Source organism: Camarhynchus parvulus, chromosome 26 (genome assembly GCF_901933205.1).
Source record: "Camarhynchus parvulus chromosome 26, STF_HiC, whole genome shotgun sequence".
Lineage (NCBI taxonomy): Eukaryota > Metazoa > Chordata > Aves > Passeriformes > Thraupidae > Camarhynchus > Camarhynchus parvulus.
This window is the reverse complement of record NC_044596.1, coordinates 111,567-135,899: the sequence shown is the minus strand read 5'-3', so window position 1 is coordinate 135,899 and position 24,333 is coordinate 111,567. Positions and strand designations below refer to the sequence as shown.

The following is a 24,333-nucleotide window of genomic DNA, read 5'->3' as shown; positions in this document are numbered from 1 at the left end:
CTAATGTAGGAATATTTCCCCACAAAATTATGCTCTGTGCTACCTCTGCCTGGCTCTGCAGTGCAGGGGAGGAGTGGGTGATCTTTTCCTAGATCAGGAAAGGATGGGTGATACTTCAGGAGAAACTTGGAGTCTCCCAGGCCACATTCACAGCTTCTTAGGGAATTTGGTGTGCGGTACCTCTCATCACAAGAATCAAGGTTTGGGAATGACAAAATAGAGATTTTATCAAGGTGTTGATGGCGATTATATTCTGTTAAAAACCTATTTACAACACGGGAAAGTTTGCAACATATTACGAAGGAAAGGCAGACAGAGAAAATTCTAGATTTCCCTTTTAAGTAGAAGGATTCTTTCTCTGGCTTAGCACTGCAGATTGTCCCTAGGGCTGTCTACATGTCCTGTCCCTTGAGCCAGGGGTGGCACACCTGGGAATGCTTGGATTGTTCCAAGAAGAGGCCGACACAAAGATGTGATTCCTCACTACCTTTTTGTTGTGTGCTTTCCAGCTGGGAAATTAGCTTCCAGTTTTTGCTCACCTCTTATAAGCACTTGATGACTGAGCACAACAATACTGTAGAAATACTGGAGGATTGGACATTTATAGAATACAATAATGGACTTGTATAGGTTGGAAAAGCCTTCTAAGATCATCAAGTCCAACTATTGCCCCAGGACTACCACTAACCCAGTAAATTCCTCCAAGGAATGGGGACCCCGCCACTGCCCTGGGCAGCTGTGCCAAGACTGAGAAATCCTTTCAGGGAAGAAATTTTCACAATATCCAACCTAAATCTCTGCTGGTGCAACTTGAGGCCATTTTCTTTTGTCTTGTCTCTTGTTCCCTGGGAGAAGAGCCTGACACCCACCTAGGTCCACCCTAGGCCAGTTAATTTCTTCCACACCCAGACTCTGTAACTCAAATTTGTCTTCCAAAACACATAGTATTAAAACATGTCCAGCCTTGTATCCTCAAAAGGGACCAGACAGGACCTTAAGATAGATTCAGGGCTGTATTAAGGTGGAACAAGCAAGACACTCATTTGGCTTCTTCAGGCAAAGATGGCACTAAATGCGATCTTTCAGGTAGATTCAGGCAAGTTCAGGCAAGTTCAGGCAAAGACTAAATTTACTGTGGTTTCTGTTGCCCTCAGCACTGTCACAGCTGTGGCAGCATTGGGGAAGGAGAGTTAAAGGAGATGGAGAGGAACTTTTCATCAGGAGCTGGAGGGACAGGGCAAGGAGGAATGGCTCCCCACTGCCAGAGGGCAGGGTTACATGGGATATTGGGAGGAAATTGTTCCCTGTGAGGGTGGTGAGGCCCTGGCACAGGTTGCCCAGAGAAGCTGGGGCTGCCCCTGGATCCCTGGAAGTGTCCAAAGTCATGCTGGATGGGGCTTGGAGCAACCTGGGATAGGTGGAAGGTGTCCCTGCCTATAGTAGGGGCTGGAACATGGTGAGCTTTAAGGTCCCTTTCCAACCCAAACCATTCCATGATTCTGTGTGTGAGGCCAGCTGGGGAAGAGAATGCCTGTGTCCCTCCTAGTGCAAGCAAGCACCAAGACCCCCTGGTTGCAGGATCAGGGAAACAGAAGTGAGGGAGATGGAATTCATCACAGCAATGTTTAAGTTCGTGCACTTAGAAACTAAAACCAACAAGTTCTTTTACAATCTGGAAAAAATCTCAGCCGTGCTGATGAATCATAGGAAGGATATGAGCACGACCTGGGCACTGCAGTGCTGGAGATAAAGGAAATTCTGGAATGCACCAAGAATGTACATTTCCTGTCAGGATGGGGAATGTCTAATTTGTCACTAGGAGACTCACCTGCAGCACCTGGTGCCTGTGTGCAGGGTGGGATCTGGCCAGGAAGACAGGCAGAGGAGGTGATTAGGCTGAGGAAAATCCTAGGGGAGCTTGTTTCGTCAAAAAACACCAAAGGGTTCCTTGCTTGGATTAGCAGAGAGAGGCCTGGGAGCAGGCAGTGAATATTAGGAGGATGATAAAGGATGAAGAAAACCAGGATGAAGCTGACAGGATAACAAATGTGTACAAAATGATGGACATGGGGTAAAGCTGCCTGTAAACTCGGAGAGAAAACCTGTCTCCTCTCCCTGTGGGAGAACTCCCACGTGCCAGTTAAGCTTCTGTATGGATTAGGCAAATGGAAAGTTGGTGCTGCCAGCCAAAGCCCAGGCTTAGGTCACTGCCTGGACCAGGAGCAGGGGAGATTCAGGAATTCCCTCTGTGCAGAAGAAAGGGATGTCTTTGGGGGTTGGTGAGGGCAAGTGGGAGTGTGTGAGGAACAGCAGCTGCGGGAACAGCCCCTCAGGGTCTGAGGGTCGGTAGGAGCTCTGACAATCCCCGGGGAGTCAGGTCCGCAGAGCCCGGAGCACTCGCTACCTGCTGCCTCCATCCCTTCCAGATGGAAGCAGTCTGCCTCACCGCCACCACCTCCAGCCCTTTCCTGTGGGGCAGACCGTGTCTCCTAACAGCACCGATCCCAGGCTGCAGCGGGATAAAGAGGAAAACTTCCTCTGGAGTGGGTGCTTCCTTGCCGATTTTAGCCAAGAGCTGTCACTGCCACAGCAGAGGCTCCCCCCATCCCTTTGTAGCCACGCTGCCCACTTTAGTAGCCCCCTGTCCTCCATGACACAGGCTGGAGCTGCCTCCTCCACCCCCCGTTCCCGGCCTGCCGGCTCGTGCATTTTTCCCTGTTTTCTCACTAGGTTGGCCCATTGCCTTTAAAAGGCGAAATGCTCCGGACTAAATTTGGTCATGTAGCTCTGCACGGTTCCCTGGAATGTCCTCGGGTTTCAGGCTCCTCTGATAGCACCATTCCCCGCCTCCCGCCGGGCTCCATTGGCTTCCCAGCGCCCGAACCGCCACTGGATCCTGTTATTGGCCAACTTTTGGACGGAGGGGTGTCCCCTTTGGGTAACCACCGTATCTCGGGCTGGAGAGCTGCTGAGATTTAACACTTCAGCAGCTGCTGCCGTTCGGGGAGCAGCCTTGGAGCTTCGGCTTCTCTTTTTTCTCCTGCTTTGGGTACCACACAACCGCCACCGTGTCTCGCCAGCGAGCCAAGATGTCCAAAGTGGCCAAATACCGGCGACAAGTTAGTGAAGATCCAGATATAGACAATTTATTGTCTACTTTGTCTCCAGAGGAGATGGAGGAGCTGGAAAAGGAGCTGGATGGGGTGGATGCGGACGGGAGCATCCCTGTGGAGCGCAGTCAGACAAACCAATCAGAAAACTCCTTACCTGGCCCACAAAACTGTGACACGGCGCTCAGCCACCACGACAAGGACACCAGGAGGCTCCTGCAGCGGGAGCACTCGATAGACGTAAGTCACGTCCCCCGCTGCTGCTGCGGGAAAAGTGGGAACACACCTCAAACCTCCCCTTCCCCCGGGCTGAGTGAGGGACAAGATGGAAAACACAAAACCTGAGAAAGGCATGCGCTTGCTGAGGAGGAATAGCTGTCCTGGAGAGACCAGGGAGCTGGTCCTGGCACTCCGGGAGGAAACAGGGTGTCCCATAAAATCCTGGTGATACTAGTAAAGCCAAAACCTGTGTTGGTGCCAGGGATTTTCTCCCTGCCCCTTCTCTAACATCCCTGGGCAGGGCTGGGAGCGGAGCTGGGATTCGCAGGAGGCTGCTGGAGGGGCCGGTGCAGTGATAGCGATGCCACGGGCTGCGTTTTTTCTTTTCTTTTTTTTTTTTTCCCTCCCTCTCCTTTGGAGATCTCTGAACTCTTGATCCTTTCAGTTCTTCTTGTGCAAAAGATGAAACAGTCTCTGGTTCTTGTGGAATAAAAATGTTTCCTGCTCTAGGGAAATCACATCGAGAAGCAGGTTTTACCCCGTGCCATTTGTTTTGCATTTATTGTTCACTTAAAATTCCTTCTTTTAGTTTGATTTGAGCATATTTATCGCCCTCTCTGCACCTGGCAAATCCTTTAAGAGTTTGCTTGGAGCTTGAGAGCTTCATGTCAGTCCTTTTCCTCTTTTAGTGTTGTGCCTTAGTGGGAGACAGTCCTGCTTTTCTGTAACATTTATTAACCTCAGTACTAAGAGTATTTGCTATGTGCTTTGTGCATGGAAGCCTGGGAAGTGTCTGGTTTCCCTAGTTTTCATGGCAGGCTGAGCCAAAAAAATGAAAAACAGCGATTCTGCAGCAGCTGATCCATGTGGTCATGGGCTGGTTTCATGTCGCAGGCAGGATTCGCATCTGCTGTACCAGAGCTGGAGAGTTTTGGCAGCACAAGCAGTGCCAAGTATTGTGGAGCACTGCTCTGCTCTGGCTCTGATTCCAGATCTATTCCAGGTCACCCAGCTGTACCCTGGGTCTTCCAGCTGGGTGATCAATCTGTAACTACCTCAGAGCACTTGATATTTCTCTTTCTGGATATTTATGGAGTTTATATAGGAGGGTCCTCTCCTGACTGTTGCATAGATACCCTTATTCCCTTCTAAATATTGGGATGAGTGGGAATGAAAATTGCACCAGGAAAAATAACTGAAGCTTGATTTTGGAGAGCTGAACAAGGGAATAAATTGTTCCTTCCCACCCCTGTCCTGGGCAGCCTAGGAGCTCACTCTGGCTCTGAGGATAAAGGAGCAGCTTTCACCTTCTATATGTGGTGCTTGACATGGGCTGGGGGACAGTGAGTGCCGTGCCCATCACCACAAGGGCTCTGCCTTGATTTCCTCATCAGTGGAAAATTTCCCTATGGTGGGGAAGTGCAGGTCCTGCAGGACAAACCTGCCTGGAGAGGGAAATGCTTTTATGTAGGACCAATCATCCCAGTGACCACTGTTTGCAGGTGATCCCAAGAGGTGACACTAAAAAATTTGCTTTTTCAGGTGGGGGGGACATTTGGGTTTGACGTGATTTGTGTTGCTGTTTCAGTGTTAACTGTTGGAACATGAGGGCTTGATTGGGAATTGGCATAGGGAAGTGTCCATGACCAGGAGGAAGGGAGGAAAATTTGTGAGTTTTGTTAAAAAGAGATCTGGCAAAATGCCTGATTTAACATAATGTTGTTTGGAAATGCCTGAGAGTGTGTGTGCAGTGGGAGAAGACTTGGGGTGTGGAAAGGGGTGGCCTGGGGAGGAGAGACACCTGGGTTATGGTGTAGGGCTCTGGCTGGAGGGGAGGGCAGCACAGGGGTCCTGGAAAATCTCCTGCTGCCCTCTGAGTTAAGGAGGTTCAGGCTGTGGAAGACAAAGCAAATTGGCAGCAGGTCAAGTTTGTCAGTGAAAATGGCCCAGTTTGATTGTGTTGCAGTAACTGGATAGGGCAGAACTGACTTTCATCTTCTATTTCAATCCCTGGAGGTCAAGGAAAAAAGGTATATCTTACACCCCTTCCTCCCTGCCATTGTTAGGATCTGGGATTAACACCTAGAAAATGCCAGTTTACAGCGCTAGCACAGCAGATCATGCTGGTGGTGGAGAAGGGCTGTCTTCTGCCATGGGGCCCCAGGATGGGGTGGGATGGGATGGGATCATCAGACCACAGAAACAGTCAGAAAAAACAGTGCAGGAAGCCAATGGTCCCCTCTGTCCAAGGAAGCCCCAGGGCTATGTTTTGCTGAAGGATGGAATGAGAACATGGAGCCATCCAGAGCACCCCAGGCAGGTGTTGAACTCTCCCCCAGCTGTTCAGAGCTCTGAGGTCTCCAATGACAAATCCCTCTCATGTGTCAGCAGATTTCATGTTGTGCCAGCCAGCACAGGCATGGTGGCTGCCCTCCCACGGGCTTGGCATTCCCCCAGGGTGTGTAGGCATCACCCCATACATGTCCATCCCAGCTCCTCTCATCAACAGCTCCCAGTATTCTGAAGCAAATCCAGAGGAGGTCACAGAGATGCTCTGAGGGCTGGACCTCCTCTGATCTGGAGACAGGCTGGGAGAGCTGGGGATGTCCAGCCTGGAGAAGAGAGGGCTCCAAGGAGATCTCCTGAAGAGACATCACAGACACAGTACAACATCTTCTAGATGTTCACAGGTAATTCCCACTGGAATTACCTCCCGTTCACTCCCTGACCCTGCTGCCTGTGCTTCACCACCCCCTCCCACCCCCTGCCCTGCTCACACATCTGCTTCTGGCTTGCAAAAGTTTCTCTTGATGCCTTAAATTAGGAATGCCAGGCACTGTATCTCTGATGTCTCTTCAGTAGGAAGAGACAGGAGGGCAGATTCTCGTCCTTGAACTACACAGAGTTTATCTGTCCTTAGTTCATGGAATCCTGGAATGGTTTGGGTGGAAAGGGACCTTAAAGTTCATCCCATTCTAACCCTGCATGGGCAAGGACACCTTCCACTACCCCAGGTTGCTCCAAGCCCCATCCAGCCTGGCCTTGGACACTGACAGGGATAGGGGCAGCCATAGCTTCTCTAGGCACCCTGTGCCAGGGCCTCCTCACCCTCACAGGGAACAGTTTCCTCCCCATATCCCATCCAACCCTGCCTTCTGGCAGTGAAAAGCCATTCCCCATTGTCCTGCCTGTCAGTTCAGGCCCTTGTCCCCAGTCCCTCTCCAGCTCTCCTGGAGCCCCTTTAGGCACTGCAAGGGACTCTGAGGTCTCCTCGGAGCCTTCTCTGCTCCAGGTGAACACGCCCAGCTCTCACAGCCTGTCTCCAGATAAGAGGGGCTACAGCCCTCAGAGCATCTCTGTGGCCTCCTCTGGATTTGCTTCGAAGTTCCATGTTCTTCTTATGTCCTCCCTGCTGTTCTTCCATACCTCCTGATGGGAATCTCTGTTGTGGGACATTGTGTATTAGCTGGGATGTGCAGGAATCCCTCCAAATTGCAAAATAAGGTATTTTGAAGGGAAATGTTGAATTTCTGCCCATCCTACTGTTCTTGCAGTCATTGCCCTGTTCTTGGACTGGCTCCAGGCACCTACATTTCCACCTAAATACTGGGAGAAGTGGATATATTTAGAAATTTTGTTAACTACATAATGACACATCTTCTTAGTGATGAAAAGGGCAAACTAGGGTAACTAGGAAGCAGATTATAAACAGCCCAAAATAGACGTGAGCTTTGCCCCAACCTTTCCACACTGAGCAGCCAAATTCCCATCTTGGCGATGCAGTAATAAATTAATCTTAATTTTGTCTTGCTAATGAGTGGAAGTATAACCCAGCTTAAGGGTGGGGCTTGGGCCAGTGCCCCTCTCTGGATGTACTCAACAAGGTCCATGTGTCACGGAGGCTGGTCATGAGTAGATAAATGAAGAGATTATTTCTATTAGCTCATGGCTCTTTACTGTCACAGGCATAACAAGAAAAATTCAGTTAGAAACATGCTGTGAAGTTGGTGCTGTGGTATTAAACTGCCAGAGGGCAGGGTTAGATGGGATATTGGGAAAACATTCTTCCCTGTGAGGGTGGTGAGGCCCTGGCACAGAGAAGCTGTGCCCCATGCCTGGAGGTGTTCAAGGCTGGGTTGGATGGGGCTGGGAGCTGGGATAGTGGAAGGTGTCCCTGCTCATGGCAAGGGGTGGACTGGGATGATCTTTAAGGTCCCTTTCCACCCAAACCAGTCTAGAATTCCATGAGTTACCTGGGGCACAGCTGACTTGCTGTCACTTGAAATCCTTGTATCATGCCTGGGATTTCTGTCCAGAAGAGGAAAAGCTGTGTGTGCCAGGGCACAGGGGCTCTGTGCAGCTGTCCCTGTGGGATGGGTTTCTCAGAGGAAATGTGGTCTGTGGGAGCTGGTCCAGTTCCTCTATTGCTGGTGACATCTATAAAAACCATGTATCTGTGCACAGAGCACAGTTATACCCTGAGAACACCCCATCCGTGGGGTCTCTTCCATTATGATCTTTAAGGGCATGATCTTTAAAGTCCCTTCCAAGCATAACCATTCCATAATTCTATGATCTTTCCCACTGGCATTTGTTTAGCCCTAAACACTCTCAGGGAACCTCTGCCAGATGGGACCTAGATGAGAAGAGCTGTATCATGGGAAGGATCTCCATGTGAACCACATGTGCCATGGACTGGTGCTTTGGTGTATGAGTCCTCCTTAGCAGTTGCCAAGTCCACAACAGGAAGTTTTATTTTCTGAAATATTCCACAAAATCCACCTGCAGCTGTTCTTGGCTTTCCTTGGATTCTCACCTGGCCTCACCACAGCACCCTGGTGACTCCCAAAACACCAAGCGCATGATGGCAGAGACAGCTCCTCCTTGTGATTTCCCTTCTCTAGCATCACCATCTTCCCTGGGAATGGATGCAGCCTTCTTCCCTCAGCTCACATAATCGTGGAATATCCTGAGTTGGAAGGGACCCACCAGGATCGCTGAGTCTAGCTGCTTAGCCCTGCACAGGACAGCCCCGAAATCTCACCCACCATGTGCCTCAGAGAGTTGTCCAAATGCTCTTTGAAGCTCACCTGTAAGGGGAGGGCACCTGCTTGTCCAAATCCCATCAGAGTTCCCAGTCCTGCCTCCCAACAGGGCTTGTTTTGATTTGATTGCATGCAGCTTCAAGCAGGGATGGCTGGGAAGTGCAGGGAAGTTGCATGAGGGATCATTATCCTGCTTATAGAGGGGAATCATTCCAGGGCCACAAACCCAATTTTTTATGAAGATACTCATGTCATGGGTGTCTCTTTCCATGGAAGCCCACTGACCAGCTTCCTTGAGGAGAAGACTCTGAACAGGGGATGCTGGATGTCAGGGCAGTTTTGCACAGCCAGAACCAGATGTGCACAGCCAGGGCCAGATGTGCACAGTGCAAATGGTCCCTGTATTTTTGTCTCATGAAGGCTGGACCCCCTTTGCACAGGAGAATCTGAGGTGGTTCAGTTATCTTCCAGCACCTTTTCGCTTTCTCTCAGATATCCCACTCCCCAAGTGCCCTCCTCTGCAAGCAAGACCTCCTCCTGTTCCAGGTCCATGCATCCTTATCCCTGCAGGGTCCTGGGAATGTCTCCATGTCCCCAAGCTCTCTTCTTGGAGACTGGACAGGCTCCTTATGGCCTGGACTGGAAGCAGAGGGAAAAGCAGTGAGCTCAGAGAGTTTATTTCATCCAAATTCTGTGTATCTGAAGGATGCTGGTGCCAGAGGACAGCAGGTCCTGGAGAAGGATTTGTTTTTACAAGACATTGGGAAGGTCTTGTAAAAAGTCCTGCCTTCCTTTCCGACTCTCTCAGGCTTGGAACTTGCTGCTGGGTGATTTTTAATCCAGTCACCTGATTTCCCTCTATGAAAAGCGGAGATCCTCAGCAGTGAGCCCTTCTTCAACACCACGGGCAAACAAGTCAGGATTTAAATTTTTTATTAATGCTCAAAGCTTGTCATCTTTTCATTAAAATATCTGGAGGGGAAAAAAGGAGCTCTTTATTTAATTTGCTGGTTCAGACTTGAGGGAATTTGCAGACAAGGGTACAGCAGGGGTTATATCATTCCTTGAGTATCTTCGCAGTTTGTCCCTAACACGTGTACTGAAACTCTGCTCTTCTGTTTATCACCCAGTTCTCTGTTCTCAGTTCTCTTGACTGCCAAGACCATTCCTTCTCCCTTCCAAGAGTCTTCACTAATTCTCAGCTCTTGCCTTTCTTTTAGCCATGTCCTGACCTGGTCTCTTTTACCTCATCAGAGAATCTTTATGATTGGAAAAGGCCACTAAGATCATCAAGTTCAAAGAATCCCAGAATCCCAGACTGGTTTGGGTGGAAAGGGACATTGAAGCCCATACCATTCCACCCAGCCCTGCCATAGGTAGGGACACTTTCCACTACCCCAGGATGCTCCAAGCCCTGTCGAGTCTGGCCTTGGACACTTCCAGGGATGGAACAGCCAGAGCTGCTCTGGGCAACCTGTGCCAGGGTCTCATCTCTCTCACAGGAGAGAACAGACCATAATAAATTGTTCTGAACAGCTTCTGGCCTCCCAAAAGAGATGAAAGGGGTGGGTGACACTGGGACATCCATCCAGAGGCTTCTGCAGTGGCTTCCGGCCCATGGAATGAGCCGTGGGTAAAGCTGTGGGTACTTTCACTAGCACACAGGGAGGAATAGAGCTGGCAGCTTCCTGGGCTTTGCGTTCCTCCATGGATGATAGCCAGGATATCCAAACTAGTCACACATTTAGAAAGAAACCAAAGGTATTGAGCCGTTCCTATTTGGTCTTTAAAGGAGGCCACAGATGGTCCCTCCAGCTGCACAAGTCACTCTCCAACTCCGTGACAGGAGGGAGCAGCCAGGTGGGGGTCGGGCTCTGCTCCCAGGGTTCAAGTTGGACATCACAAGGAATTTCTCCATGGAAAGAGTGGTCATATATTGAACAGGAAAGGACTGCCCAGGGCAGTGGTAGAGTCCCCTTTCCTGGAGGTGTCCAAGGAATGCCTGGATGTGGCACTCAGTGCTCTGGGCTGGGTTACAAGGTGCGGGGATTGGTCACAGATCAGACTAGATGATCTCAGAGGCCCTTTCCAACCAAATTGATTCTGTAATTCTGTGAAGTCCAGGAGATCCCTTTCATTGCTCAGAAATGAAAACTGTTGTCTGTGCTCTGTGTTTCATTCTGAGTTTCTGAAAAAGTCCCAACCCTATCACAAGAGCAGCAGCAGCAGGAGCTGTTACCTGCAGCAGATGATAAAACAACCCTCCAAGGTTAACACAGAAGCAAGAACAATCCCATGACAGCTCCCAGAAGGATCTGCATTGTGGAGAACAGCTGAAAAATGGGAAGCGAGAACACAGGCATCTTTCAGCTGCATTCATAAAAAAATGGTGTGAAAGAGACCTTCACAGCTGGATCAGTGTTTTTGTGATGCCCTTGGGGGCAGAAGCTTTGCTTTCCTTGTTTTTCCTTTTGTGACTAGAGTGAGTTGCAGCACAAAGCGTTCCCAGTGACTTGGAGCTCATGCCAAAGGCACACACAAGTCTGGGAGATCCACAGTCCATCTAAGGGCACAAGCAGGGAAAGAAACCCATGGATTTCTAGTCAATTGGGAAAAAAAGAGTAAAACTCCGAGTTCTATGTTTACATAAAGCACAACAGGGATGCAGATAAATCCATGAAAGTGTTTGAAGTGTTTAGCTTATATGGGCTGAGCTGCCCAGGAGGTTTAATATGTGTTTATGTTGAGGTGATAAATAGACATGGAGGAGGAGAAGAGCTGGGTCCGTTATGTGTCCCTCTCTTTCGCAGCACTATGACATCACTTGTGTGCTAAAACCATCTCAGTGACTCAGCTTCCAGCAGGACGCTGGGATTAACCGGTCATATTGCTCCAGCCTACCCTTTGCTGTGTGGGAATCATGGCAGGATGGAGCAAGAGGATCTCAGTGTCAGGGCATATGTTTTGAAGTCAAGGTGTGGCTGGCAGGATGGTGGGGGACAGACACACCATGGAGGGTCAAGGGTCCTGCTCTGTCCTTTCTTCTGCCCAGAATGTGCAGCAAACAAGGATGAAAACAGAAAGGAATTGGAGCTGTGGAAACAACTCCATGGTGTGGCAGCAGGACCAGGGCAGTGCCCATGCCTTGTGCTGGCACTACTGGCGTCACACCTTCAATCCCAGTAACAGTTTTGGGCTGCTCAGGACAAGAAAGTCATTGAGGGGCTGGAGCAGGACCAGAGAAGGGAACAGAGCTGAGGAAGAGTCTGGAGCCCCAGAAGTGGCTGAAGGAGCTGGGGGGGCTCAGCCTGGAGAAAATGAGGCTATGGGGGGACCTTCTGGCTCTGCACAACTCCCTGACAGGAGGCTGCAGCCATGTGGGAGTCAGGCTCTGCTCCCAGGGAACAAGGGACAGGAGGAGAGGAGACAGCCTCAAGCTGTGCCAGGGAAGGTTCAAGTTGGAAACTGGGGGAAATTTCCATGGAAAGGATTGTAAAGCACTGGCATAGGCTGTCTAAGGCAGAGGTGGAGTCACCATCCCTGGAGGGATTTAAGAGCTGTGTGGATGTGGATGTGGCTGTTGTGGACATGGGTTAGCAGTGAACATAGCAGTCCTGGGGGAATGGCTGGACATGATGAGCTTAGATGGCTTTTCCAACCATAATGGTTCCATTATTCTGTGATTTCCTGAAACACAACTGGAGAGGCGCCAGCTCAGGTCATAGAGGTGTCCTGTGCAACCCCTTGACCATGTGTTGAGCAGCCCAGGGCTTATGCAAAGTCTTTGGGTCAGGATTTATGCTTCATACTGCTGAGGGCTCCAAGGGGTCCCTCCTCCTGACAAAGGCACCATGGCATATGTTGGACATGCCCAGCACAGGAATGAGCTCCTGCATAGCCATGGCAGCCTCTGCCAAGGAGAGTGATTTGCCATTTTCTTCCTTACAGGGAATTCCCCAGTTCCCAAGAACCAGAGACGGTGACCCCTGGCATGCCTGGCTGTATGCCTACTAAGTGCTCTGTCCTGGGATGCCGCTCCCATGTGGTGCCAGAGCCTGAGGAGCTGGTGCTCCTGTTTCCCACAAACTATTTAAGGGAATGACCAGCAAAACTGTCCTGATTTTCCAGGTAGGCACCTGGAGCTTGGCTTATCTCACCTGCTTCAAGAACCTAGGATCATGTTCCAGCACCAGGTGCCCACTGCCAGGGGGTATCTGTGATGGTTCCGTGGGCTGCTGGATGGGATCCATTGGATACTTGCACCAGCAAGGGACCTGGAGATGTGCCCATGTGTTGCCAAGAGGCTGGGAGCAGTGTCCTGTTCCTTGACCATCCAGCATTTATGACACAGAGGATGGGGATAGGATTAAGACTTGCTAGGGCTGAATTGCAATTCTGCTGTTCCTAAAAATCCAATGAATGCTTTATGTGGGCTTCCCACAAAGTGCACTGGGCAGAAATCCAGCCTAGAGGTGTTGTAGTGTTAATTGCTGGGATTCCCTGCCCTTTTCAATCCCTGATGAAGAGGAGACAACCAGGGAGAAGGTCTCATCTTGGGAATATCCAGTTCAGCCATGGCAGTGCCAGTAGAAGGGCTGGGAATACAGCGAATAGAAGAGAAAAACCTGGACTTCTAAAACTTAATTTTGTTAGATGAGAAAAAGTTTGCATAGTATTCAGTGGCTTTACAGCTTTCTGGAAAATAGCTGCATCTCCATGGAAGGGCTGGAGCTCTTCTGTTAAAGGAAACCAAGTTAAAACATTTATTGCCTTAATTCAGGGGAAAAAAAGAGGCATAATCAGGGCCAGAAGCTGCCCAGTCTCTGGAGAACAGCTCTGTGTCTCAGAAAGGGGACTTTTTAAAAACATTGGCCTGAGACATGCAAAGACACAGTGATATTTGGGGTCAGAGAGATGGGGGAAGAAGGGAAGGGGAAAAGCTGAGTTCCTTTTTAAAATGACAGGATAATATGTGAAGCAGGGCAGGGCAAGGAGTTGCTTATATCTCTCTGGGCTTTAGCACACAGAGCATGGCCAGGGGTCATGTATGTCCCAGTGCTGAAAGCTGAGGTCCTTTCAACCTTCCTGCCAAAAGAGCCCAAATGTGCCAAGAGAGACTCTTGGCTGCCTGATCCCTCTCAAGAAGCACCGTGGATGTGAGCAGGGTCTCCCACAAAGCTTTCCATGGTGTTTGCTCTGAGCTGAGGAGCAGGAGGGTTGTCCAGGGTGTCCCAGAGTCAGCAGAAGCCTTGCAATCCTATCCTGCTTCCTTTGCAGGTCACTGGCAATCCAGGTTCAGCAGCTCCCAGGACTCAGCCAAGGACACAGCATTCTTTCTGGGAATGTTCTTGGCTCTGAGTTGTCCCTAGGCTACTCAAAACTGGCTGAGGAATGGAGGAAAAGAACTTGGGCAGCTTGTTGTGGTTTGGCTTGACTCTAGCAATCCTCTCCAGAAGCAGGTACCCAAATACCAGGAACATCAAACAACCTGCAACCCCCCTGCTTTTGCCCCCAGCCACCTCAACATCTTCTCCATGCAGTGGGACAGTCTCAGAGGATATCCCTGTCCCTTTGGAGCTCTCACAGGGTTCCTGCTTAGCCTGCTCAGCCCTAGGGTCACACTGAGGGGTGGAAGGATGCTGGTGCCTCACTCATGGGCTCTGGCTGGGATTTGGGGTAGGTGGGTGAGACAGAGGGAACATAGGAGTCCTCAGAGTCTGGCAGGTAGGCAGGTATCTCCAGAGAGTGATTCCCAAAGTTAGAGCTATGAATTCAATCCTAGAGTCTTGTGGTAGCTTTGGAGACTTTATAGGGCTTGGCAGCAGCCCTATAGAGGGCTGTAGGAGAGACTGAAACCCCCCAGGCAGTGAAAGAAGATTGACTTGTTAGTCATGGATCATAATTATTCCGAAATCTGCTAATTTAAGTAACTCAACACAGTTTCCTTCCCTCACCAGTGTGGTCTGGGACCCCCACAGCTGACCAGGAGATTTTGGTGAATTGTCTGTCTGTGTCTCAGAGATCCCGCCTCATTCCTGGGTTCCCCCACTTCCCCATTTTTCCACCACCAAAAGCCACTCAGGATTTGTGTGGGACCAGTGGAATTGTGCTGGTGTTGTCTAAGCCATGCCATGCCAAGAGATGATCCGGAAAATGTCTCATAGGCTGCAGGAGGAATTTATTATCCCAGCAAAGGCTGGGAGAGAGGAACAACCCCTTGGCCTGGGTGTTATTCCCAAGTCTGCAGCTCTGGAGGGGTTGCAGTTGCTTTGCAAGGAGCTTGGTTCTGGTGAGACAGTCTTTGTTGGTGGCCAAATCCACGTGCCAGACAGCCAGCATGGCCCTGCTTGGGGAGCTGCTGGAAAGGAGGGAGGCAGTGGGTCCCCAGAGGAGGGTCATGGTGGGCTGCAGTGCATGTGCAGAAACCACTACCAGCCACCTTGGAGCTGACCCTAGATTTCCCAGCAGTACAGATGATTGGGATGGACCTGATCCTGGCTCAAGCTTCCCCTGAAGTTCTTATATCATCACAGGATGATGTCTCATACTCAGCTTCCAGAGGCCCCTAGAGCTGCAGGTGACATTAGAGACCAAGCCAGGGTCATGGCTGCAGGTTGAGTTGAGTTCACTGTTCTTGGAGCCACTTTCACAGGAGCTGCAAGTGCAGGTTTGGCCTTTCCTCATGGGGACCAGCGTGATTCATGTCCCCAGCAGTCACCTGCACAGAGGAACCTGTGGACTCTTGAATCATGGCATGGTCTGGGTGGGAAGGGACCTTGAAGATCATCCCATTCCAGCCCTGACATGGGACACCTTTCACTGTCCCAGGTTGCTCCAAGCCCAGTCCAACCTGGCCTTGGACTCTTCCATGGATGGGACAGCCCCAGCTTCTCTGGGCAACCTGGGCCAGGGCCTCACCACCCTCACAGGGAGGAATTCCTTCCCAGTATCCTACCTATCCTTGCCCTCCAGCAGAGAGAAGCCATTGCCCCTAGTCTGTTTCTCCAGGCCCTTGTCCGAAGTCCCTCTCCAGCTCTCCTGGAGCCCCTTTAGGCACTGCAAGGGGCTCTAAGGTCTCCTCAAAGCCTTTTTTTCTCCAGGCTGGACACCCCCAGCTCTCCCAGTCTGTCTCCAGATAAGAGGCTCCAGCCTTCAGAGCATCTCTTGGCCTCCTCTGGACTCTCTCCAATAGCTCTGTGCCCTTCTGATCTTGGGGGTCTTCTGGCTTCCCAGCCAAGCCCTCCTTGAACCTCAATGGGGTACTCCTCCCTGGAGCCAGCACGGAGCTGCTCATGCTCCCAAGATTCCATCCTCACCTCTTGTTCTTTGCCTGAGCCAAGCACATCCTGCCGTGGTGAGACCATGAGGGACTCTTCCCAGGACATACCTCTGAAAATAACTTGCAGGCTGGGGAAAGCTGGCCCCTTACAAAGACTAAACTTGGGCAAATGCCTTTCCATGTCTCCTCTGCTAGGGACTGATGTACCAGCAGCTGCTGAGCCACCAAGTGCCCCTTCCCTCATCTTGGGTACAGAATTTGTGAATCCCTGGGTAACTCTCCTCTCCTCTCCTCTCCTCTCCTCTCCTCTCCTCTCCTCTCCTCTCCTCTCCTCTCCTCTTTTGCTTGGAATCTGCTGTGGGCACAGCAGGGTGACTGGGCCCACCTTCTGCCTGCTAAACAAACAGCCAGATCAATAACTGCCACTAAACCAGCCATTTTCCACCCCAAAATGAGCTGTGGGGCTTTTGGGGCAGGAAGTGAGACCCTCACTCCACTTCCAGATTAATTTTCCCCGTCCCCAGCTCTATCCCCAGCCCCATCCCTTGCTCAGTGCTGAAGCGAGTGCTTGGATTCCAGGCAAGAAGTTCCCAGTCTCCTTTGCCTTTTAAGGCAACATCTGAGTGGGTTTGAGGGTTACAAATGCTAACAAGCCACGGCAGTGCTCATTTTAGTCTATTTAGAGGAAACAGGAAGGCATTTCAGTTCATCAAAACACTGGTGATTAATCAACTGACTACCAGGCTGTTTTCATTAGGCTTATTTTTAAAGGTCTGACATGCTGTGTAGAAATAATTCCCCTAATAAATGTGCTTGGCAGAGGGAATGGCACTGAGTGCATGCAGCAGCACTGGTTTCCAGGTACCCAAGGTAAATATGCCAGTGGGCAGAAAGAAATGAGCAGGCAGGACTCAGGATAGCCATGAAGAGGGGACAGCTGGCCCTGGGCTGCAGGAGAAGCTGTGCTGGTGGCCATGGGGGCAGCCAGGGGTTCCAGAGCAAGGGAAAGGTGCTTTTCTCTCTCCTGAAACACAGCTCTGCCTCCGAGCTCCACTTCAGTTGCACTTCCAGCCTGGAGGTGAGGACTTTGGAATTATCACCAGTGGTGGGCTGGTGACACCTGAGGCTGGCTGCTGCAGCCTGTGCTGGGCCAGTGGGACACGCTGAGAGCCCTGGGATGGTGGAAAGGCAGGAGGACACAAGGACATGTTCCCTCTTGGGCACACGTGGCCTCATGCAGGGCCTGGAGCAGACCTGCTTTGGAGATGACCCCAAGCTCCAGCAAGGGACAGAGCTGGGCCACAGTGACCCTTGGTTTTAGAAACACAGATCTGGTTTCTTGCCTGAACTTTTTTCCTCCCGATTCCTGTCCCTCTGCTGCCACTGGAGCTGGGTGCGTGCCAAGGGCTCTCCCAAGGCAGCTCCACAGGAGATGAAGCAGCTTGAACCCCTCTCATCCCCTGCAACCATCCAGCACTTCTTCCAATAACTGCGTCTCTTAGATGGGATCTTCTGATGCATCCCAAATTTGCTGTAAGCAAATGATCCCACAAGTGCTACCCACAGTGGCAGAAACACCCGTGATGGTCACTGCATATCTGTTGCATTCCCTCGTTCCCGTGCCTGGGGCCACAGCTGGCTCCTTTTCCCCCAGCTTCTTTTCCCTGACTTCTCCCAGCTCTCTTTCTCCTGATTCTCTTCCCCCACCTCTTTTCCCACATCCCATTCTCCGGCTCCAGGTCTCTCCTCCCCCAGACTGCAGCACGTGGACACGTGGCCACACATCCATGAATGGAAGCTTGAACCACATAACAGTACATACCCAGCATGTACTGCAGCAGCTTTCCCAAGTAGGGATTTTCCATAGATTTAATATTTTCTAGTTTAATTTGCTTGTAGTAAACCTTCACCTTCTCCAAGCATGGGAGAGGTTGGTGGTCATTCTCACCAGGGTCTTTCTCTCTCTCTCCAAGTTCTGTTCATCCCTGGCCAAACCCTTTGCTCCTCTTCATCTTGGATGTGCCCAGGGTGCTCAGGGGAGATTCAGAGCTCACCAGTGTTAGGCTGGGTGAGCTTGGGCTGGGAAGGAGAAAGATTTTTGGAGCAGTTGGCATGGAGGCTGCTGGCTCTGACTCAATGGGTGCTCAGCCTGGGGTCACCAAAGGGTCACAGAGCCCTGAGGAGGATAAATGTCCCTTCTCAGAGGAACCTGCAACCTGGGCACTCCCAAACACCTTGGAGAAGCCCTGTTGGGTACCAGCAGGGCAACACCAGTATCCTCATCCCACAGTCCTCCTGCCAGGGCTCTTCCTCCACTGAGGTGCTTCAGGATGTCACTGAGCATCTGTGCACCATTCTCGTGCTGGGAATAGACCACAGCTTGGTGAGAAGGACCCCTGGCTCAGTGCCAGAGGAGGTGGCATCACCTGCTCCCTGCAGCACCCAGGACTGGGGTGCATGGGAGCCCCATCCCTGGTCCCTGGGGTGGCAGCAGTGGGGACTGTGGGGCCCCCAGGCCAGGCCAGGCTCTGTAGAGGTCTGGCAGGAGCCTTCCTGTCCCTGCTCAGCCTTGCGCCAGGAGCCAAAAAATGGCTTAACTAAACAAACAGCTCTCTCGTCCCTGATGGCATCTGTTTATACACCAGGTACAAACAGTCCCCAGGGCTGCCCATGCACAGCCAGTTCTTTCCACAAAAATCTGTCCCTGAGGGCTGGCAGTACTGCATGTGGGGAAAGTTCAGCCTTATGCTGCCCCAGTATGGACACTGTGGAGCACCAGGATGAAGAAGAGGAGGCCAGCCTGACTGCAGACTGTGGTGTCAGCATTCAGATCTGGGGGTTCCAGGCACTGGGTGAAGCCACAGTGCTGTTCTGATCATGAGAGGGTCCAGGGAGATTGTAAAGGCATCACAGCTGCATCTCCCAGAGGCATCTTCCTTCCTCCTTTCCCTGGAGTCCTAAAATCTCTCCAGCAAAGATGATGAGCCAGGCCAGTGCTGAGGGCCTGTGTGTTCCCTAGCTGTGGAGGAGGGAGAAGGGCATCTAAATTGCCAAACCTTGATGTGAAATTTATGGTAGTATCCTCCACTGTGCAGCAAACTTGGTCCCAGTGTCGAAGTTCATCTCCCTTCAGCCACCTGAAGCCTTGGTTCCTCTCCCTTGGGAATGGATGTGCTTCATGTTATGGAGTCCCAGACTAGTTTGGGTTGGAAGGAACCTTAAAGTTCATCCTAGTCCACCCCCTGCCATGCGCAGGGACACCTTGCACTATCCCAGGTTGCTCTAAGCCCTGTCCAACCTGGCCTTGGACACTCCAGGGATGGGGCAGCCCCAGCTTCTCTGGGCACCCTGTGCCAGGGCCTCACCACCCTCACAGGGAGAATTTCTTCCCAATATCCCACCTAACTGGCAGCTCTGGCAACTGCCAGAGAGAAGGATGGGAACCATATCAAAGGTTGTACCAATGCTGATGGAGACCCCTCCCAGCCCTTCAGCCTTGGTTGAAGGCTGCAACAAGGCATTGGCTGTGTCCCCAAGCTGCTGGAGTTGGCTATGGCCAGCAGCAATGCCCAAGACAGGCTGTACCAAGGGTAAGGGTCACGTGCTTGTAAAAATGGCCAGAACTTCCTTCTGACCTTCCCCCAGACTCTCCAAGCCCTTCCCTCTTTTGATGTCTTTGGACACTGGGAGCAGATATGCTGGGAGAACCTCATGCATTAGAAAGCTATAAATGCCATGCTCCCACTTCCTCAGTTTTCTGCTCAAAAGTGCAAACTGCCGTTGAAAGGAGAATGGTTTTGCAGAACCCAGGGTTGGAGTGACTGCTGGGTCAGCAGTGTCACTAGGGACACTGCTGTGGACTCTCCCCTGCTTGCACACACATCCAGGACAGTGTGGAGAGTCTTGGGCTACAGACTGGGAGAAGCCACCAAGCATCCAGCTGGAAACCATTTAGGAACGGTGGGAAAGCACCTGGGGCTCACAGGGAGACAGGCACTACCTCCATCCCTAGTTAGAAAAATGATTAAAAAATTATAATTTAGAGGGGGTATGAGAGAAGGTGCCTCCTACACCTTGTTAGTTTGTGGCCTGTCAGGGAGGGTGTCCTGCAGACCTCCAGAGCCCTTTGGGAGGGGGGGCTGGAGGCAGAAGGAGAGTAGAACTGCCTTAGAGAGCTGCAGCAGGACCTCATCACACCTGGGTCCTGCAGGCTCTGCCTACATTCAAGGCACTCATGCTGAACCCTTCCCTGGAGCTGGGACCTTGGCTGGGCCAAACATTGCTCTTCAAAGGCCAGCCACAGGCTGCAGGATGTTCCCATGTGACAGAGGTCAGTGACCGCGGGACTGAGGTGGCAAGTCTGTAGGTCAGAGGCACCTGTTTCTGTAATTCCCAGGTGTTTTTCTCCCACTAGGAAAGCAGGTTGAGCAAGAATGAGGGAGACAAAAATCAAGAAGAAAAAGGAAAAGAATCTCCTTCCAAAGAAGTGGCCCAGAAACAAGATGCTAAAGTGGGGGAAGACTCTGAAAAGGAAGAAAGTGTTCAGAAAACAAACCTGAAAGGTAAAGCTGAGACTGAGACCAAGAGCAAAGAGAACAAAGCTATGAATGATAAAGTAAAGGCCATGGAAAAAAAGCTGATGGGGAAGGACAAGAAGGAGGAAGAGAAGGGTTCAGTGTTGAAGAAGGACACAGGGAAGAACAAAAAGGAGGAAGAGAAGAGCTCAGAGTTGAAGAAAGATGCAGGGGAGGATAAAAAGGAAGAAGAGAACAGCTCATGTTTTAAAAAGGAGGATGCAGGGAAGGATAAAAAGGAAAAAGAGAAGGTCTCAGCAGCAAAGGAGGAGACAGAGAGGGAAAAAAAGCAAGAAGAAAAGGATTCAGCATCAAAGGACACAGGGAAGGACAAAAAGGAGGAGAACAGTTCAGAATCAAAGAAACAGGCAGAAAAAGACACAAGAGGGGAAGGTAAAAAAGAAAATTATAAAAAAGAAGAGGAAAAGGCTTCAGCTGTGAAAAAATCCAAGGTAGATGAGAATGATAAATCCCAGACGGAAGCAGAAAAGGCAGAAAAGGTGGAGGAGAAACAGGAGGCCAAGGCAGCAGCTGGGAGCAGCCCTTCCAAGTCTTCCTCCAGCAGCTCTGCAGATCAAGCCAAGGACGATGAAGCCTCCAGCATCTTTGACGAGCTCATTGAGAAGGTGAAGAACAATGACGCTGAGGTGACCGAGGTTAATGTGAATAACTCCGACTGCATCAACAATGAGACCCTGGTGCGCTTCACCGAGGCCCTGGAGTTCAACACTGTGGTCAAGGTGTTTGCCCTGGCAAACACCCGCGCTGATGACCACGTGGCCTTTGCCATTGCCATAATGCTCAAGTCCAACAAGGTACTGACAAGCATCAACTTGGACTCCAACCACATCACAGGCAAGGGTATCCTGGCCATTTTCCGGGCCCTGTTGCAGAACAACACACTGACAGAGCTGCGTTTCCACAACCAGCGGCACATCTGTGGGGGGAAAACAGAGATGGAGATTGCCAAGCTCCTGAAAGAGAACACCACACTCCTGAAGCTGGGTTACCACTTCGAGCTGGCTGGGCCACGCATGACTGTCACCAACCTGCTGAGCCGAAACATGGACAGGCAGAGGCAGAAACGCCTCCAGGAGCAGAAACTGGCACAGGAACGGGGGGAGAAGAAAGACCTCCTGGAGGTGCCCAAGCCTGGAGCAGTGCTGAAGGGGTCCCCCAAGGCATCCCCACAGCCATCCCCCAAGGCTTCCCCCAAAAGCTCTCCCAAGAAAGGAGGGGCACCCACCATACCACCCCCACCTCCTCCTCCGCTCGCCCCACCATTGATGATCAACGAGAACCTGAAGAACTCGCTCTCGCCAGCCACACAGAGGAAGTTGGGAGACCGGGCACTGCCAGTCCAGGAGAAGAACTCTCGAGACCAGCTCCTGGCAGCCATTCGCTCCAGCAACCTCAAACAGCTCAAGAAGGCAAGTGCAGGGCCAGGTGGGGCCCATGCACAGGGTGGGGCTGGGGGCTGAGGTCAAAGTCACTGTCACTCTGGCAGTGTCCTTCTCTGGAGTGGGGTTGTGTCCAACCCCTGCACAGGGGCAGATCCATCCCTTTGCCAAGCACATGGGGAAGGAAGGTCCATCCTTTAATACCATCCTGCAGAGCAGATGAGGTCAGCAGGTCCATCCTTTGGCAGAGCATCCAACAAGAGATCCATCCCTTGGCAAAGAGCATGACAGGTGCAAATCTATCCCTTGGCAGAGCTCCTGTGTTGGGCAGATCCACCAGGATCCAGGGGCTGTGGGACACAAGGAAAAACCCATCCGTAAGTTATAACTCACTGGGCTCTTGATATCTTGTTGTGGCTGAGCCCATGCCCCTGGGGTAGAAGGTGGCCCAGGATGGCTGGAGAGGTTCCATCTGCATTTAAACAACTGAAACATTTCTTGATGTTAGCCCCAGTCTGGACTTGACTAATCCTTTTGAACTCTTTACATATGAGTGATTGAATGTTGCTCTGAGGGTACTGACACAGCACTTGGGGACCAGCAGAGAGGTGTGGCCTACTTCTCAAAACAGCTAGACTTAGCCAGGGGTGGCCTGGGTGCTTGAAAGCTGTGGCAGCAACTCCCCTCCTAATACAGGAGACCCATAAATTCACCCTTGGGCAGCACATTGTCAAGTATGTACGCCATGCAGTAATAACTGCTGGAATAAAAGGGCCTAATGTTCAAGGTCCCAGCATGGAGCCTTGAAACCTCTCACACACTCCAGGTGGTTTGTGTCCCTGCTGGGCTGTCCATCGGCAGCCTGGCCAAGAAAAAGAGGTCATTGAATGGTTTGGGTTGGAAGAGACCTTAGAGATCATCTCTATCCTGTTGTGGGCAGGGACACCTTCCACTAGCCCAGGTTGCTCCAAACCCCATCCAACCTGGCCTTGGAACACTTCCAGGGATGGGGCAGCCCCAGCTTCTCTGGGCAACCTGTGCCAGGCTCCCCACCTTCCCACCTCCCCACAGGGAGGAATTTCACCCCAGTAGCCCATCTAGCCCTGCCATGGATGTCCCTACACTGTGTCAGTGACAGTCCTGCACCCCGTCCCATTGCTCGCCCAGTAATGGGGTGTGCTTCCCTGCAGGTGGAGTTGCCGAAGCTGCTGCAGTAGGGAGCAGGAGGATTTTTCCCCTGCAGCCCATGGCAGACCCCCAGACACTCACCTTTCTCGTGACAAGCCCTTTGGAACCTGCAGTGACCGACGCCAAGGAGCAGGGATCTCTCTGGGACACGGAGGATGGGCCAGGCCCAAGCAGGACACAATGGAGGAGGTTGTATTTAATTTTTGATGGTTGTGAAGCCTTCAAGCTCACTCTTCTACCAGCACTGTGCCCCACCAGAGATGCCGAGAATAGAGCAGGGGTCTGCAGAGCTGATCCTTATGGAAATCCCCCGTCAGAGCATAACAAAGGGGTTTGGCGCCCCACTCTATCCAGGGTCCAGCCTGGGGTGAGCAAGAGTACCCCCAGCCGTGGGGGGGAGCAGGGGACACCCAGACCATCATCACATTACCACAAGGTTTCTGGGTGGCCAGCAGAGTTTTGGGATTCAGGCACAGCAGTGGCTGCAGAGTTGGGGGTTCGAGCTTGACGTCAGGAGGAATGGGAGGGTGGGAGAAGGGAGCAGCCAGGGAAAGAGGGGGCATGGAAGTGGTAGGACACAGGGAGCCAGGCTGGGGCCAGGAGCTCAGGCATCTTGTATGCACCCACAGTACTGCAGGAGGACCCCCAGAACCCTCAGAGTATGGAAACCAAATCTGCCTCAGAGAGAGCAGGGAAAGCACCAGCTCAAGGGGGGCAGTGGGTTTTGGGGTCATGTGATGCCCATCCTCCTCCCCCCATCCTTCCTGTCGTGACATCTTGATCACGATTTGTATGACTGTGGCCACTGCATCAGCAATAAAGCTCACCCAATGCTTCCTGTGCCTCTGGACTGGTCCATGCCCCCAGACCCCAAATTGAGGCACAGGGGGTGTCCGCGAATGGACTCAGCAACCTCAGCTAGGGGCAGCTCTTCCCTCTCCCACACCCAATAGCCCACCCTGAACTGGGCACCCTGGGACCACTTGGACAACCCAACCTGGGTGTCCCTGGTCACCCACTCAGAACCCCTGCAAATGGGGCACCCAGGACCCCCCAAATGGGACAGCCAAACCCCCGAAATGGGGCACCCTGCTGCTGCTGGACACAGATAACCAGGCACGCAGAGCCGTGCAGACACCCCAAAACTCTGAAGTCATTAAGAACTAAACACCTCAGGACCTAAAACCCTTTGAGTACACCCCACAGTCACCTAAAACGCTTTGAGTACACCCAGAACTGGGAATCCTGGGGCTGCCCCAGGGTCACCCCGAACTCCAAGGTAATCCGGAACTGGGTGCCTCAGGGTCACCCTAAAACTCCGGTGTGACCCCAAAACTGAGCACCCCAAACCCCCGGGGTCACCCAGAACTGTTCTCCCCCGTGGCACCACGGAGCAGGGGCCGTTTTGGGGATGCAGCAGCACACCGGTGTCCCCCTGGAGGCTCCCCCTGCTCCGGGACGCACACGTACGTGGCTGAGACGCGGCTCCCGGTACAGGTAAAACGCCGTTTTGGGGGG

At 51.8% G+C, this 24,333-nt stretch overlaps 1 protein-coding gene across 1 annotated transcript; it reads left to right on the top strand.

Annotated features, from left to right (window-relative positions):
- The first annotated feature begins 2,976 nt into the window (after positions 1 to 2,976).
- Positions 2,977 to 23,616, top strand: LMOD1 (leiomodin 1). Its single transcript, XM_030965773.1, has 3 exons — positions 2,977 to 3,350; positions 20,068 to 21,657; positions 22,818 to 23,616. The coding sequence occupies exons 1-3, from the start codon at positions 3,090 to 3,092 to the stop codon at positions 22,842 to 22,844; spliced, it is 1,878 nt and encodes a 625-aa protein (XP_030821633.1). The 5' UTR covers positions 2,977 to 3,089; the 3' UTR covers positions 22,845 to 23,616.
- The last annotated feature ends 717 nt before the right edge of the window (positions 23,617 to 24,333 follow it).

Bases quoted from the DNA above. Each gene is read 5' to 3' on its own strand.
- LMOD1 (XM_030965773.1), top strand. From the start codon at position 3,090: ATGTCCAAAGTGGCCAAATACCGGCGACAAGTTAGTGAAGATCCAGAT. The intron at 3,351-20,067 runs GTAAGTCACGTC...TTCTCCCACTAG, and splicing joins AGCGGGAGCACTCGATAGAC to GAAAGCAGGTTGAGCAAGAA. The intron at 21,658-22,817 runs GCAAGTGCAGGG...GCTTCCCTGCAG, and splicing joins ACCTCAAACAGCTCAAGAAG to GTGGAGTTGCCGAAGCTGCT.